The sequence below is a fragment of the Rhinoraja longicauda genome, chromosome 37 (assembly GCF_053455715.1).
Source record: "Rhinoraja longicauda isolate Sanriku21f chromosome 37, sRhiLon1.1, whole genome shotgun sequence".
NCBI lineage: Eukaryota > Metazoa > Chordata > Chondrichthyes > Rajiformes > Arhynchobatidae > Rhinoraja > Rhinoraja longicauda.
Window position 1 is genome coordinate 8,207,821 of NC_135989.1, and position 13,359 is coordinate 8,221,179.

The window sequence follows — 13,359 nt, forward strand, 5'->3', positions numbered from 1 at the left end:
ATTGAGGGGTGATCTTATAGAAACTTACAAAATTCTTAAGGGGTTGGACAGGCTAGATGCAGGAAGATTGTTCCCGATGTTGGGGAAGTCCAGAACAAGGGGTCACAGTTTAAGGATAAGGGGGAAGTCTTTTAGGACCGAGATGAGAACGTTTTTTTTTCACACAGAGAGTGGTGAATCTGTGGAATTCTCTGCCACAGAAGGTAGTTGAGGCCAGTTCATTGGCTATATTTAAGAGGGAGTTAGATGTGGCCCTTGTGGCTAAAGGGATCAGGGGGTATGGAGAGAAGGCAGGTACAGGTTACTGAGTTGGATGATCAGCCATGATCATATTGAATGGCGGTGCTGGCTCGAAGGGCCGAATGGCCTACTCCTGCACCTATTTTCTATGTTTCTATGTTACATCCTGTGTACATGCACGTATGTGTGTGTGTGTGTGTGTGTGTGAGTGCACCTGCATGCATGTACATGCATGTGGTGTGCATGTATCTGTGCGTACATATTAGTGAGTGTACATCTTGTGTGTGCGTGTGTGTGTGTGTGTGTGTGTGTAGGCATTCATAAAGTGAAGCTGACAGAATATTCTGGCAATGGAAAGATCTTAAATCTGTGTAATCTCAAAAAAATCCATTTAGGAAGTTAGTGGTGAGCCACGATTATACATTTCTAAAAAAATTTCTGCTGACTCTAGGTCTGTTGGTTTGTTTTTTGAGGGGGGAGAGAGAGAGAGGGGGGGAGAGAGAGAGAGAGAGAGAGAGAGAGAGAGAGAGAGAGAGAGAGAGAGAGAGAGAGAGAAGAGAGAGAGAGAGAGAGAGAGAGAGAGAGAGAGAGGAGAGAGAGAGTGAGAGGGGGAGAGAGGAGAGAGAGAGAGAGAGAGAGAGAGAGAGAGAGAGAGAGAGAGAAGAGAGAGAGAGAGAGGAGAGAAGAGAGAGAGAGAGAGAGAAGAGAGAGAGAGAGAGAGAGTGAGAGAGAGAGAGAGAGAGAGTGAGAGAGGAAAGAGGGAGAGGGCGAGAGAGGGTGGGAGGGAGAGAGGGTGGGAGGAAGGAAGAATGTGGGAGGGAGGGAGGGAGAGGGAGAGTGTGGGAGGGTGGGATAGAGCTGGCAGCTCAGTCCGAGGGAGCAGATCGGTCTCTGTGATCCATGGATCGTCCCGTTGGAGCGGTGATCTTTGGCAGCACTCCCCGGGTAAGTGAAGCTACCGTTGTATCTGTGTTGAGAACGCCTGGGATGGGAGATTTATTTTTCTTAATTGGCCGTGAACTTCCTCTGTTGTATTAAAAGAATGTCCGAGAAATCCCAAACTAGCGTTGATCGCCAGTGGCACTTGTGGAGGTGGGAGAGAGGGAGGGGGGGGTGGGGGGGGGTGGATAACACCTATGGCTGAGGGCACATTACTTCCCAGCTCAGTTGGAGGGCAGACTGAAGAAGGGTCTCGACCCAAAACGTCGCCCATTCCTTCTCTCCCGAGATGCTGCCTGTCCCGCTGAGTTACTCCAGCAATTTGTGTCTCCCTTCGATTTAAACCAGCGTCTGCAGATTTGTTTTGTTTTGCTAAAGATCATGAGGGGCATGGATAAGGTGGACCCTCACAGTCTTTTCCCCTAGGGTAGAGGATTCACAAACTAGAGAGCACAGGCTTCAGCTGAGAAGGGAGAGATTTAAGAGGGACTTGAGGGGTGACTTAGCCCGTATCTGGAATGAACAGCCAGAGGAAGCCAGAGAAGCGGATACAGTGACGACATTTGGACAGATATATGGACAAAGTGTTTAGAGGGCTAAACTGTGGCGGCACGGTGGCGCAGCGGTAGAGTTGCTGCCTTACAGCGAATGCAGCGCCAGAGACTCAGGTTCGATCCCGACTACGGGCGCCGTCTGTACAGAGTTTGTACGTTCTCCCCGTGACCTGCGTGGGTTTTCTCCGAGATCTTCGGTTTCCTCCCACACTCCAAAGACGTGCAGGTATGTAGGTTAATTGACCGGGTAAAATGTAAAAATCGTCCCTAGTGAGTGTAGGATAGTGTTAGTGTGCGGGGATCGCTGGGCGGCGCGGACTCGGTGGGCCGAAGGGCCTGTTTCCGCGCTGTATCTCTAAATCTAAATCTAAAACTCCAGAGACCCGGGTTCGATCCTGACTACGGGTGCTGTCTGTACGGAGTTTGCACGTTCTCCCCGTGACCTGCGTGGGTTTTCTCCGCCTGCTCCAGTTTACTCCCACACTCCAAAGGCATACAGGTTTGTAGGGTAAGTTGGCCTCGTGTGCAGGATAGTGCAAGTGGACGGGGTGATCGCTGGTCGGCATGGTGGGCCGAAGGGCCTATATCCACTCTGTATCTCTAACGTCTAAAGGCTCTGGGCCAAATGCAGGTAAATGGGTCAAGCCCAACCTATTAGCCTGGAAAGATGAGCCAAATGGTTTGTTTCTACACTGCCAGCTCCTTGGCTCTCTAACTCCAAACACTTAACACTTGGGGAGTTGAAGCAAAGGAACAGTGGGCCAGAAATTGAACAGATATTGGGAGATGTGGTGTAAGTGGGTTACCTTTAGCACATTGGGACAATCAATGATTCAATTATACTTTAGAGCCTTCTGTCTGCACTTCATAGAAACATAGACACGTAGAAAATAGGTGCAGGAGGAGGCCATTTGGCCCTTCGAGCCAGCACCGCCATTCATTGTGATCGTGGCTGATCATCCACAATCAGTAACCCGTGCCTGCCTTCTCCCCATATCCCTTGATTCCGCTAGCCCCTAGAGCTCTATCTAACTCTCTTTTAAATCCATCCAGTGAGTTGGCCTCCACTGCCATCTGTGGCAGAGAATTCCACAAATTCCACAAATTCACAACCCTCTGGTATGGTAGTTAATTAAAATTCAATATATTTGCTATTAGAGAATATTTGATTTACTTTGTATTATGGTGGCGGGTTTGTTGGTATTGTATTGTTTTGCACATTGTATTATTGTAAATAATTGATTCAATTTATTTTGGGGGGGGGGAAAAAAACGTTACGATGGTGCTTGATGGAGCATTGGCCGACTGTCTTCCTCCCATCTCAGCCACATCTGTGCTTCCTCCTCCAGATGTTGCGCTGGGGGTCCCTGTTGGTTGTCTACTTGATGACCATCCCCCCTGTCTCCCCCGCACCTGGCAGCGATGAGGACGAGCTGTCGGTGCTGCCAGGAGACGAGGTGGCCAGGTGCCCACCCAGATGTCTCTGCAAAGTGGAGGCGACCGTGGACTGCAGTGGCCTGGACATCAGCTCCTTCCCAAGGAACCTGTCCTCCAGCACCCAGCACCTGTCCCTGCAGGTACCCGACCCGCGCCTGGTCCAACCACTCCCTCCTGACCTCCTAGAGAAGATGACCGAGCTTGTTCGGAGGGTCAGGAGACGTGAAGCCCACCTCTGGCAGTGGAAGGAACTGCAGGAGCTGGTCTAAACTGAAGATCGACACAAAAAAACTGGAGTAACTCAGCGGGACAGGCAGCATCTCTGGAGAGAAGGAATGGGTGACCTTTCAGGTCGAGACCCTTCTTCAGACTGCCATTGCACTGCCCAAATCTGGTGGAAAAATAAGTATCTGAGCTAACGTCACCTATCCATGTTCTCCAGAGATGCTGCCTGGCATATTGAGTAGGAAAATAACTGCAGACCCTTCTGGGTCTCGACCCGTAACGTCACCCATTCCTTCTCTCCTGAGATGCTGCCTGACCCGCTGAGTTGCTCCTGCATTTTGTGTCTACCTCCACCTAACCTATTGTGTTACTGTAGCTCTTTGTGCCTCTGCTTCTCTACGAAGCCAATGGTCCAACAATGCCTTGAGCCACACAGTTGCTCACTCCTCCGTCCAGGGCTCTGGTATAAAGTGTAGGAAACACTTCAACTCCCCCTCCCATTCCCAATCTGACCTTCCTGTCCTGGGCCTCCTCCATTGTCAGAGTGAGGCCCAGCGCAAATTGAAGGAACAGCACCTCATATTTCGCTTGGGCAGCTTACACCCCAGCGGTATAAACATTGACTTCTCTAACTTCAGATAGTCCCTGCTTTCCCTCTCTATCCCCTCCCCCTTCCCAGTTATCCCACCAGTCTTCCTGTCTCCGACTACATCCTATCTTTGTCCCGCCCCCTCCCCTGACATCAGTCTGAGCCGAAACGTCACCCATTCCTTCTCTCCAGAGATGCTGCCTGACCCGCTGAGTTACTCCAGCATTTTGTGCCTACCTCTGGTATAAATGTCTTCGGACTGGAAGATACAGGAATATTCAGGGAAAATGCAGTCCCTTCAAATTTAACAATCAATGATTAATCAAAGAAATTCCCTGGGGATATGGAGCAGAGGTCTTCAAGGGTGAGATTGAACCCAGGATGTGCCACTATGCCTGTGCAGATGAATAACCTGCTGGCTTTCCCTGCAAGCATTTACCCAGGAAGTATTGCCCTTGACCAGGGAGCCTGGGTTTAGTTTAGTTTAGAGATACAGCGCGGAAACAGGCCCTTTCGGCCTACCAGGTCCGCGCCGACCAGCGATCCCCGCACATTAACACTATCCTACACCCACTAGGAACAATTTTTTTTTACATTTACCAAGCCAATTAACCTACAAATCTGTGCGTCTTTGGAGTGTGGGAGGAAACCGAAGATCTCGGAGAAAACCCACGCAGGTCACGGGGAGAACGTACAAACTCCGCACAGGCAGCGCCCGTAGTCGGGATGGAACCCGGGTCTCCGGCGCTGCATTCGCTGTAAGGCAGCAACTCTACCGCCGCGCCACCGTGGCCACCCTTACTGCACGATCCGCAAAATTGGCAAGCTCGAGGGAAAGAGCAGATTCTCTCGAGTTCGCCAAGACCTGCTGGATCTCCCGGTCACTAACCATTCTAACTCATCTTCCCGTTCCCATTACCGACCGTTCCATCCTCGACACCCCCCATTGTCAGAGTGAGGGCGTGCGCAAACTGGAGGGACAGCACCTCATATTGCGCTTGGGTAGCTTACACCCCAACCCTGTGAACATTGAGTTCTCCAATTTCAAGTAATACCCCCTCCAACACTCCCCTCCACCCCTCACCCTCCCATGTCCTCCCCACACATTTCTCCCTCTCTCCCATCTTCCCCTGCTCCTCTACCCTCCCCTCCTCCGTACACCCATCTCCTATTCTCAACTCCCTGGTTATTCTTTCTCCTCTCCCATTTCCCTCACACCTTTCTTTTCCACCCCCATCCCTCCCTCCGGCTTTCCGTTTCAGCCTTCTTCTTCTCACCTTACCTGACTGCTTTCTGTCTCCATTTCACCTCCAGCCTTCGTCACTAAGTCCACCCATCTGACAGTCAGCTCCCCTCCCCTGTATCCACCTATCACTTCCCAGGCTTTGTTCCACCCCGACTTCATCAGTTCATAAGTGATAGGAGCAGAATGAGGCCAATCTACCCATCAAGTCTGCTCCGCCATTCAATCATGGCTGATCTATCGCGCGCCCTCTCAACCCCATTCTCCTGCCTTACCCCCATAACCCCTGACACCCCTGTTAATCTACTTTTCCAGCTTTCTCCCCACTACTCCATCAGTCTCGACCTGAAACGTCACCTGTCCATGTTCTCCAGAGATGCTGCCTGACCCGCTGAGTTACTCCAGCACTCTGTGTCTATCTCCAGAGATGCTGCCTGACCCGCTGAGTTACTCCAGCACTCTGTGTCTATCTCCAGAGATGCTGCCTGACCCGCTGAGTTACTCCAGCACTCTGTGCTTTGCCCAAGATTCCATCATCTGCCGTTCGTTGTGCTTCTCCAGTGAGGTGGGAATGAATGGGATGAAAGAGTTTTGTCTCCCGCAGAATAACAAACTGGAAAATATTCCGACTGAGGAGCTGGCCAAGATGACCAAACTGAAGACGCTGAGCTTGCACAACAACAGGCTGCTCTCCAGAGGTAGGGGGTCTGGGGAGAGCAGGGGGGGTATACAGGGCAATGGGTAATGGCTCCTTGTCAACCAAATACAGGCTCTCATGACCTCACACTGTAATCCATTGTAATCATGCATTGTCTATCTGGTGACTGGTTAGCACGCAACAAAAGCTCTCCACTGTACCTCGGTACAGGTGACAATAAACTAAATCTGTATCTCTGTATCTAAAAAATCTTTAAAAAATCTAAACTGAAACTGAAACTGAAACTTGGGGAGAGCAGATCTGGATACAATCCAAAGACAAGGCAAATGGGATTAGGAAAACAACTGCAGATGCTGGTAAAAATCGAAGGCAGACACAAAATACTGGAGTAACTCAGCGGGTCAGGCAGCATCTCGGGAGAGAAGAAATGGGTGACGTTTCGGGCCGAGACCCTTCTTCAGACTGAAGGAGGGTCTCGACCCGAAACGTCACCCATTCCATCTCTCCCGAGATGCTGCCTGGGTTACTCCAGGATTTTGTGTCTACCTTCAAACGGGATTAGTGCTGATGGGGAGAAGGTGGTCAGCACAGACACAATGGGCCAAAGGGCCTGGTTCTATGCTCATCACTCTCTCTGACACTGCAACTCTATTCTGCACGCTGGTATCTTTCCATTTGCCTTGTCTGTTGTGCTTGTGTTTATCCTGATTGTACTCGTGTGATAGACAATAGACAATAGGTGCAGGAGGAGGCCATTCGGCCCTTCGAGCCTGTACGCACCGCCATTCAATGTGATCATGGCTGATCATTCTCAATCAGTACCCCGTTCCTGCCTTCTCCCCATACCCCCTGACTCCGCTATCCTTAAGAGCTCTATCTAGCTCTTGTATTATCTGATTTTAATGGATGGCAAACAAAAGCTTTTCACTGTATAGTCATACTCATGCAGCACAGAAACAGGCCCTTCAGCCCAACTTGTCCATGCCGACCAACATGCCCCATCTACATTAGTCTGCAGTTTGGTTCATATTCCTCAAAACCTGTCCAAGTATCTTTTAAATGTTGTTATTGTACCTGCCTTAACTACCTCTTCTGGCAGGTCGTTCCACATACCCACCATCTTGGGTTCCTGTTAAATCTTGCCCCTCTCACCTTGAATTTAGAAGGATGAGAGGGGAATTTAGAAGGATGAGAGGGGATCTTATCGAAACGTATAAGATTATAAAGGGGTTGGACACGTTAGAGGCAGGAAACATGTTCCCAATGTTGGGGGAGTCCAGAACCAGGGGCCACAGTTTAAGAATAAGGGGTAGGCCATTTAGAACTGAGATGAGGAAAAACTTTTTCAGTCAGAGAGTTGTGAATCTGTGGAATTCTCTGCCTCAGAAGGCAGTGGAGGCCAATTCTCTGAATGCATTCAAGAGAGAGCTAGATAGAGCTCTTAAGGATAGCGGAGTCAGTGGGTATGGGGAGAAGGCAGGAACGGGGTACTGATTGAGAATGATCAGCCATGATCACATTGAATGGCGGTGCTGGCTCGAAGGGCCGAATGGCCTCCTCCTGCACCTATTGTCTATTAAACCTTAGAATAAAGCGTGACATGGTGGCACAGCGGTAGAGTTGTTGCCTTGCAGCACCAGACTCCTGGGTTCGATCCTGACTACGGGTGCTGTCTGTACGGAGTTTGTACGTTCTCCCCGTGACCTGCGTGGGTTTTCCCCGGATGCTGTGGCTTCCTCCCACACTCCACATAAACGTACAGGTTTGCAGGTTAATTGGCTTCGATAAAGATTGGAGATTGTCTCTATTGTGTAGGATAGCACTAGTGCATGGGGTGATTTTATAGAAACATTAGACAGAGCTCTTAGGGCTAGCAGAATCAAGGGGTGTGGAGAGAAGGCAGGAACGGGGTACTGATTGAGAATGATCAGCCATGATCACATTGAATGGCGGTGCTGGCTCGAAGGGCCGAATAGCCTACACCTGCACCTATTGTCTATGTATCTATGTATGTATGTATGTATGTATGTATGTATGTGATCACTAGTCAGCGCGGACTCGGTGGGCCGAAGGGCCTGCTCCTTCGCTAGACTAGACGAGATTACACCAAACTGATCCAGGCCTGTGCTGTTCTGTTCCATGGGACTAAGAATCCAAGGAAATAGCATTGGGTACGAGACAAGTGTTCTCAGTTAAATTAGTCAGACTGGGATGGCCTGGACTGGCCCTGCCGCTCTCTCACGGTGTCCTGTCTTTCCAGGGTTACCAGACCAGGCTTTCAAGTTTCTGCAGGATCTGGAATACCTCTACTTGTCCAACAACAAGGTGAGCTGCTCCTGGCCTTCTCCACCCAGCTAGGACCAGTTTACACAGGCCACACTTCTCAAAGGAAAGATTCATATTCAGAGCACAGACGCACCCAGACTTACGATGCTTCGACTTACGATATTTTGTCTTTACGATGGCGCAAAAGCGATTCACATTCAGTAGAAACCGCACTTCGTAATTTGAATTATGATCTTTTCCCGGGCTAGCGCTATGCGGTACGATACTGCCATGATCACATTGAATAGCGGTGCTGGCTCGAGGAGCCGAATGGCCTACTCCTGCACCTATTGTCTATTGTCTATTGACACCGGAGATGGACACAAAATGCTGGAGTAAATCAGCGGGACAGGCAGCATCTCCGGAGAGAAGGAATGGGCCTTACCTTCGATCCAGAGATGCTGCCTGACCCGCTGAGTTACTCCAGCATTTTTGTGTCTACTATCTGAACGAGTCCCGTTTGCCCATGTTTGGCCTATATTCCTCCCAATCTGTGCGATCCATGACCCTGTCCAATTGTAATTTAAACATTATAATTGCACCCGCCTCTGACGGCCCTCCCCACACACCCACCACCCTCTGTGCAAAAAGGCCGTTCCTTCCCCCCTGCCCCCCGTCCCCCCCCCCCCCGTCCAAATCGAACCTTTTCCCCTTCACGTCAGATCCACACCTTCCAATATCAGTCCCCTAAACCGGGAAAAACACATGAGCTTAATCGATGCAATGTCTCTTCATACCGGCATTTTGCCACCCCAGCAATCAGTCATAGAGTCACACAGCACAGAAACAGGCCCTTCAGCCCAACTTGCCTATGCTGACCAACTTGCCCCATCTACGCTCATCCCACTTACCCATGTTTGGTTCATATCCCTTGCAAGGGGTGACATAGAATCAGGAGATGTTGAATCAGTATGGATAGAAATGAGAAATTGTAAGGGTAAAAAGACCCTAATGGGAGTTATCTATAGGCCCCCAAACAGTAGCCTCGACTTAGGGTGCAAGTTAAATCAGGAGATAAAATTGGCGTGTCAAAAATGTAATGCTACGGTGGTTATGGGAGATTTCAACATGCAGGTAGACTGGGAAAATCAGGTTGGAAATGGACCCCAGGAAAGAGAGTTTGTAGAGTGCCTTCGAGATGGATTCTTAGAACAGCTTGTACTGGAGCCTACCAGGGAGAAGGCAATTCTGGATTTAGTGTTGTGTAATGATCCTGATCTGGTAAGGGGACTAGAGGTAAAAGAGCCATTAGGAGGCAGTGATCACAACATGATAAGTTTTACTCTGCAAATGGAAAGGCAGAAGGGAAAATCGGAAGTGTCGGTATTGCAGTATAGCAAAGGGGATTACAGAGGCATGAGGCGGGAGCTGGCCAAAATTGATTGGAAGGAGGCCCTAGCAGGGAAGACGGTAGAACAGCAATGGCAGGTATTCCTGGGAATAATGCAGAGGTTGCAGGATCAATTTATTCCAAAGAGGTGGAAAGACTCTAAGGGGAGTAAGAGACACCTGTGGCTGACAAGGGAAGTCAGGGACAGCATAAAAATTAAGGAGAGGAAGTATAACATAGCAAAGAAGAGTGGGAAGACAGAGGATTGGGACTCTTTTAAAGAGCAACAAAAGTTAACTAAAAAGGCAATACGAGGAGAAAAGATGAGGTACGAGGGTAAACTAGCCAATAATATAAAGGAGGATAGCAAAAGTTTTTTTAGGTACGTGAAGAGGAAAAAAATAGTCAAGGCAAATGTGGGTCCCTTGAAGACAGAAGCAGGGGAATTTATTATGGGGAACAAAGAAATGGCAGACGAGTTAAACCGTTACTTTGGATCTGTCTTCACTGAGGAAGATACACACAATCTCCCAAATGTTCTAGGGGCTGGAGAACCTAGGGTGATGGAGGAACTGAAGGAAATCCACATTAGGCAGGAAATGGTTTTGGGTAGACTGATGGGACTGAAGGCTGATAAATCCCCAGGGCCTGATGGTCTGCATCCCAGAGTACTTAAGGAGGTGGCTCTAGAAATAGTGGAAGCATTGGAGATCATTTTTCAATGTTCTATAGATTCAGGATCAGTTCCTGTGGATTGGAGAATAGCAAATGTTATCCCACTTTTTAAGAAAGGAGGGAGAGAGAAAACGGGTAATTATAGACCAGTTAGTCTGACATCAGTGGTGGGGAAAATGCTGGAGTCAATTATAAAAGACGAAATTGCTGAGCATTTGGATAGCAGTAACGGGATCGTTCCGAGTCAGCATGGATTTACGAAGGGGAAATCATGCTTGACAAATCTACTGGAATTTTTTGAGGATGTAACTAGGAAAATTGACAAGGGAGAGTCAGTGGATGTGGTGTACCTCGACTTTCAGAAAGCCTTCGACAAGGTCCCACATAGGAGATTAGTGGGCAAAATTAGGGCACATGGTATTGGGGGTAGGGTACTGACATGGATAGAAAATTGGTTAACAGACAGAAAGCAAAGAGTGGGGATAAATGGGTCCCTTTCGGAATGGCAGGCAGTGACCAGTGGGGTACCGCAAGGTTCGGTGCTGGGACCCCAGCTATTTACGATATACATTAATGACTTAGACGAAGGGATTAAAAGTACCATTAGCAAATTTGCAGATGATACTAAGTTGGGGGGTAGTGTGAATTGTGAGGAAGATGCAATAAGGCTGCAGGGTGACCTGGACAGGTTGTGTGAGTGGGCGGATACATGGCAGATGCAGTTTAATGTAGATAAGTGTGAGGTTCTTCACTTTGGAAGTAAGAATAGAAAGGCAGATTATTATCTGAATGGTGTCAAGTTAGGAGGAGGGGGAGTTCAACGAGATCTGGGTGTCCTAGTGCATCAGTCAATGAAAGGAAGCATGCAGGTTCAGCAGGCAGTGAAGAAAGCCAATGGAATGTTGGCCTTCGTAACAAGAGGAGTTGAGTATAGGAGCAAAGAGGTCCTTCTACAGTTGTACCGGGCCCTGGTGAGACCGCACCTGGAGTACTGTGTGCAGTTTTGGTCTCCAAATTTGAGGAAGGATATTCTTGCTATGGAGGGCGTGCAGCGTAGGTTCACTAGATTAATTCCCGGAATGGCGGGACTGTCGTATGTTGAAAGGCTGGAGCGATTGGGCTTGTATACACTGGAATTTAGAAGGATGAGGGGGGATCTTATTGAAACATATAAGATAATTAGGGGATTGGACACATTAGAGGCAGATAACATGTTCCCAATGTTGGGGGAGTCCAGAACAAGGGGCCACAGTTTGAGAATAAGGGGTAGGCCATTTAGAACGGAGATGAGGAAGAACTTTTTCAGTCAGAGGGTGGTGAAGGTGTGGAATTCTCTGCCTCAGAAGGCAGTGGAGGCCAGTTCGTTGGATGCTTTCAAGAGAGAGCTGGATAGAGCTCTTAAGGATAGCGGAGTGAGGGGGTATGGGGAGAAGGCAGGAACGGGGTACTGATTGATAGTGATCAGCCATGATCGCATTGAATGGCGGTGCTGGCTCGAAGGGCTGAATGGCCTACTCCTGCACCTATTGTCTATTGTCTATTGTCTATTGAAACCTTTCCCATCCATGTACCTGTCCAAATGTCTTTTAAATGTTGTTATGTGTAAGAAAATAACTCCAGATGCTGGCACAAATCGAAGGTATTTATTCTCAAAATGCTGGAGTAACTCAGCAGGTCAGGGAGCATCTCAGGAGAGAAGGAATGGGTGACGTTTCGGGTCGAGACCCTTCTTCAGACTGATGTCAGGGGGGCGGGACAAAGGAAGGATATAGGTGGAGACAGGACGATAGAGGGAGATCTGGGAAGGGGGAGGAGAAGAGAGGGACAGAGGAACTATCTAAAGTTGGAGAAGTCAATGTTCATACTGCTGGGCAGCAAGCTGCCCATGTTGATGTTGTTATAGTATCTGTCTCAACTACCTCCTCTGGCAGCTCGTTCCATATACCCACCAGCCGCTGAATGAAAAGGTTGCCCCTCAGGTTCCTATAAAATCTTTCCCCTCTCATCTATGTCCTCTGGTTCTTGATTCCCCTATTCTAGGTAAAAAACTGTGCCCTATCTGTTATATATTCCCCTCATGAACTTATTCACCTCTGCAACATCAACTCTCATCTGCCTGTGCTCCAAGGAATAGAGACCTAGCCTGCTCAACCTCTCCCTATAGCAGAGGCTCTCAGGTCCTGGCAAGGTCACAGGCTCCTTAGATTCATAAGATCATAAGTGCTAGGAGTGGAACTAGGCCATTCGGCCCATCAAGTCTACTCCGCCATTCAATCATGGCTGATCTATCTCTCCCTCCTAACTCCATTCTCTCCATAACCTCTGACACCCTGTACTTATCAAAAATCTATCCATCTCTGCCTTAAATATATCCACTGACTTGGCCTCCACTGCCTTCTGTGGCAAAGAATTCCACAGATTCACCACTGTCTGACTAAAGAAATTCCTCCTCATCTCCTTCCTAAAAGAACATCCTTTAATTCTGAGGCTGTGACCTCTAATCCTAGACTCTCCCACTAGTGGAAACATCCTCCCCACATGCACTCTCTCCAAGCCTTTCACTGTTCTGTACTTTTCAATGGGGTCCTCCCTTCAAAACTCCAGCGAATATAGGCCTAGTGCCCTCAAACCCTCATCACATGTTAACCTACTCATTCCTGGCATCCAACTCAGATTCCAATCCTTCCCCATCCAGTGTATGACAAGGAGAAAGTATTCTCAATCATGTTGCATGGTGAGAGGGGTGAATGAATGAATGAATAAATGAATGAATTAATCTTTATTGTCACAGTGCAATTCTTTGTTTTGCATACCACACACAAAGTATGCAAAGAGTATAGGGCGAAGACAAGGGAGGAAGGAGATTTGCCTATGAACAAGTCTCAGGGCAGTGAGACCAGTGGTGGGGCTTTGGAGCTAAAGCAGGAGGGAATTAGAATGGAAAATAAGACACAAAACGCTGGAGTAACTCAGCGGGACAGACAGCATCTCTGGAGAGAAGGAATGGGTGACGTTTCGGGTCGAGACCCTTCTTCAGACTGATGTCAGGGCAGTGGGCAGTACATAGATACGGAAGTGTAAGGTGTGAAAACAGGACAAAGGGAATGGAGATCAAGGAAAATGCAGAACAGGTCACTGTTAGTT

At 48.7% G+C, this 13,359-nt stretch overlaps 1 protein-coding gene across 3 annotated transcripts in view; it reads left to right on the plus strand.

The window, feature by feature from the left end:
- Window positions 1–1,103: 1,103 nt before the first annotated feature.
- LOC144610674 (podocan-like) overlaps window positions 1,104–13,359 on the plus strand; it is a 50,454-nt gene continuing 38,198 nt past the window's right edge. For all 3 annotated transcript variants that reach the window (XM_078429552.1, XM_078429551.1, XM_078429553.1), the window contains exons 1-4: window positions 1,104–1,185; window positions 3,083–3,310; window positions 5,832–5,925; window positions 8,146–8,210. In XM_078429552.1, coding sequence (XP_078285678.1) covers window positions 1,141–1,185; window positions 3,083–3,310; window positions 5,832–5,925; window positions 8,146–8,210 — 432 coding nt within the window. In that variant the 5' untranslated portion in view covers window positions 1,104–1,140. The remainder of the gene's footprint in view (window positions 1,186–3,082; window positions 3,311–5,831; window positions 5,926–8,145; window positions 8,211–13,359) is intronic.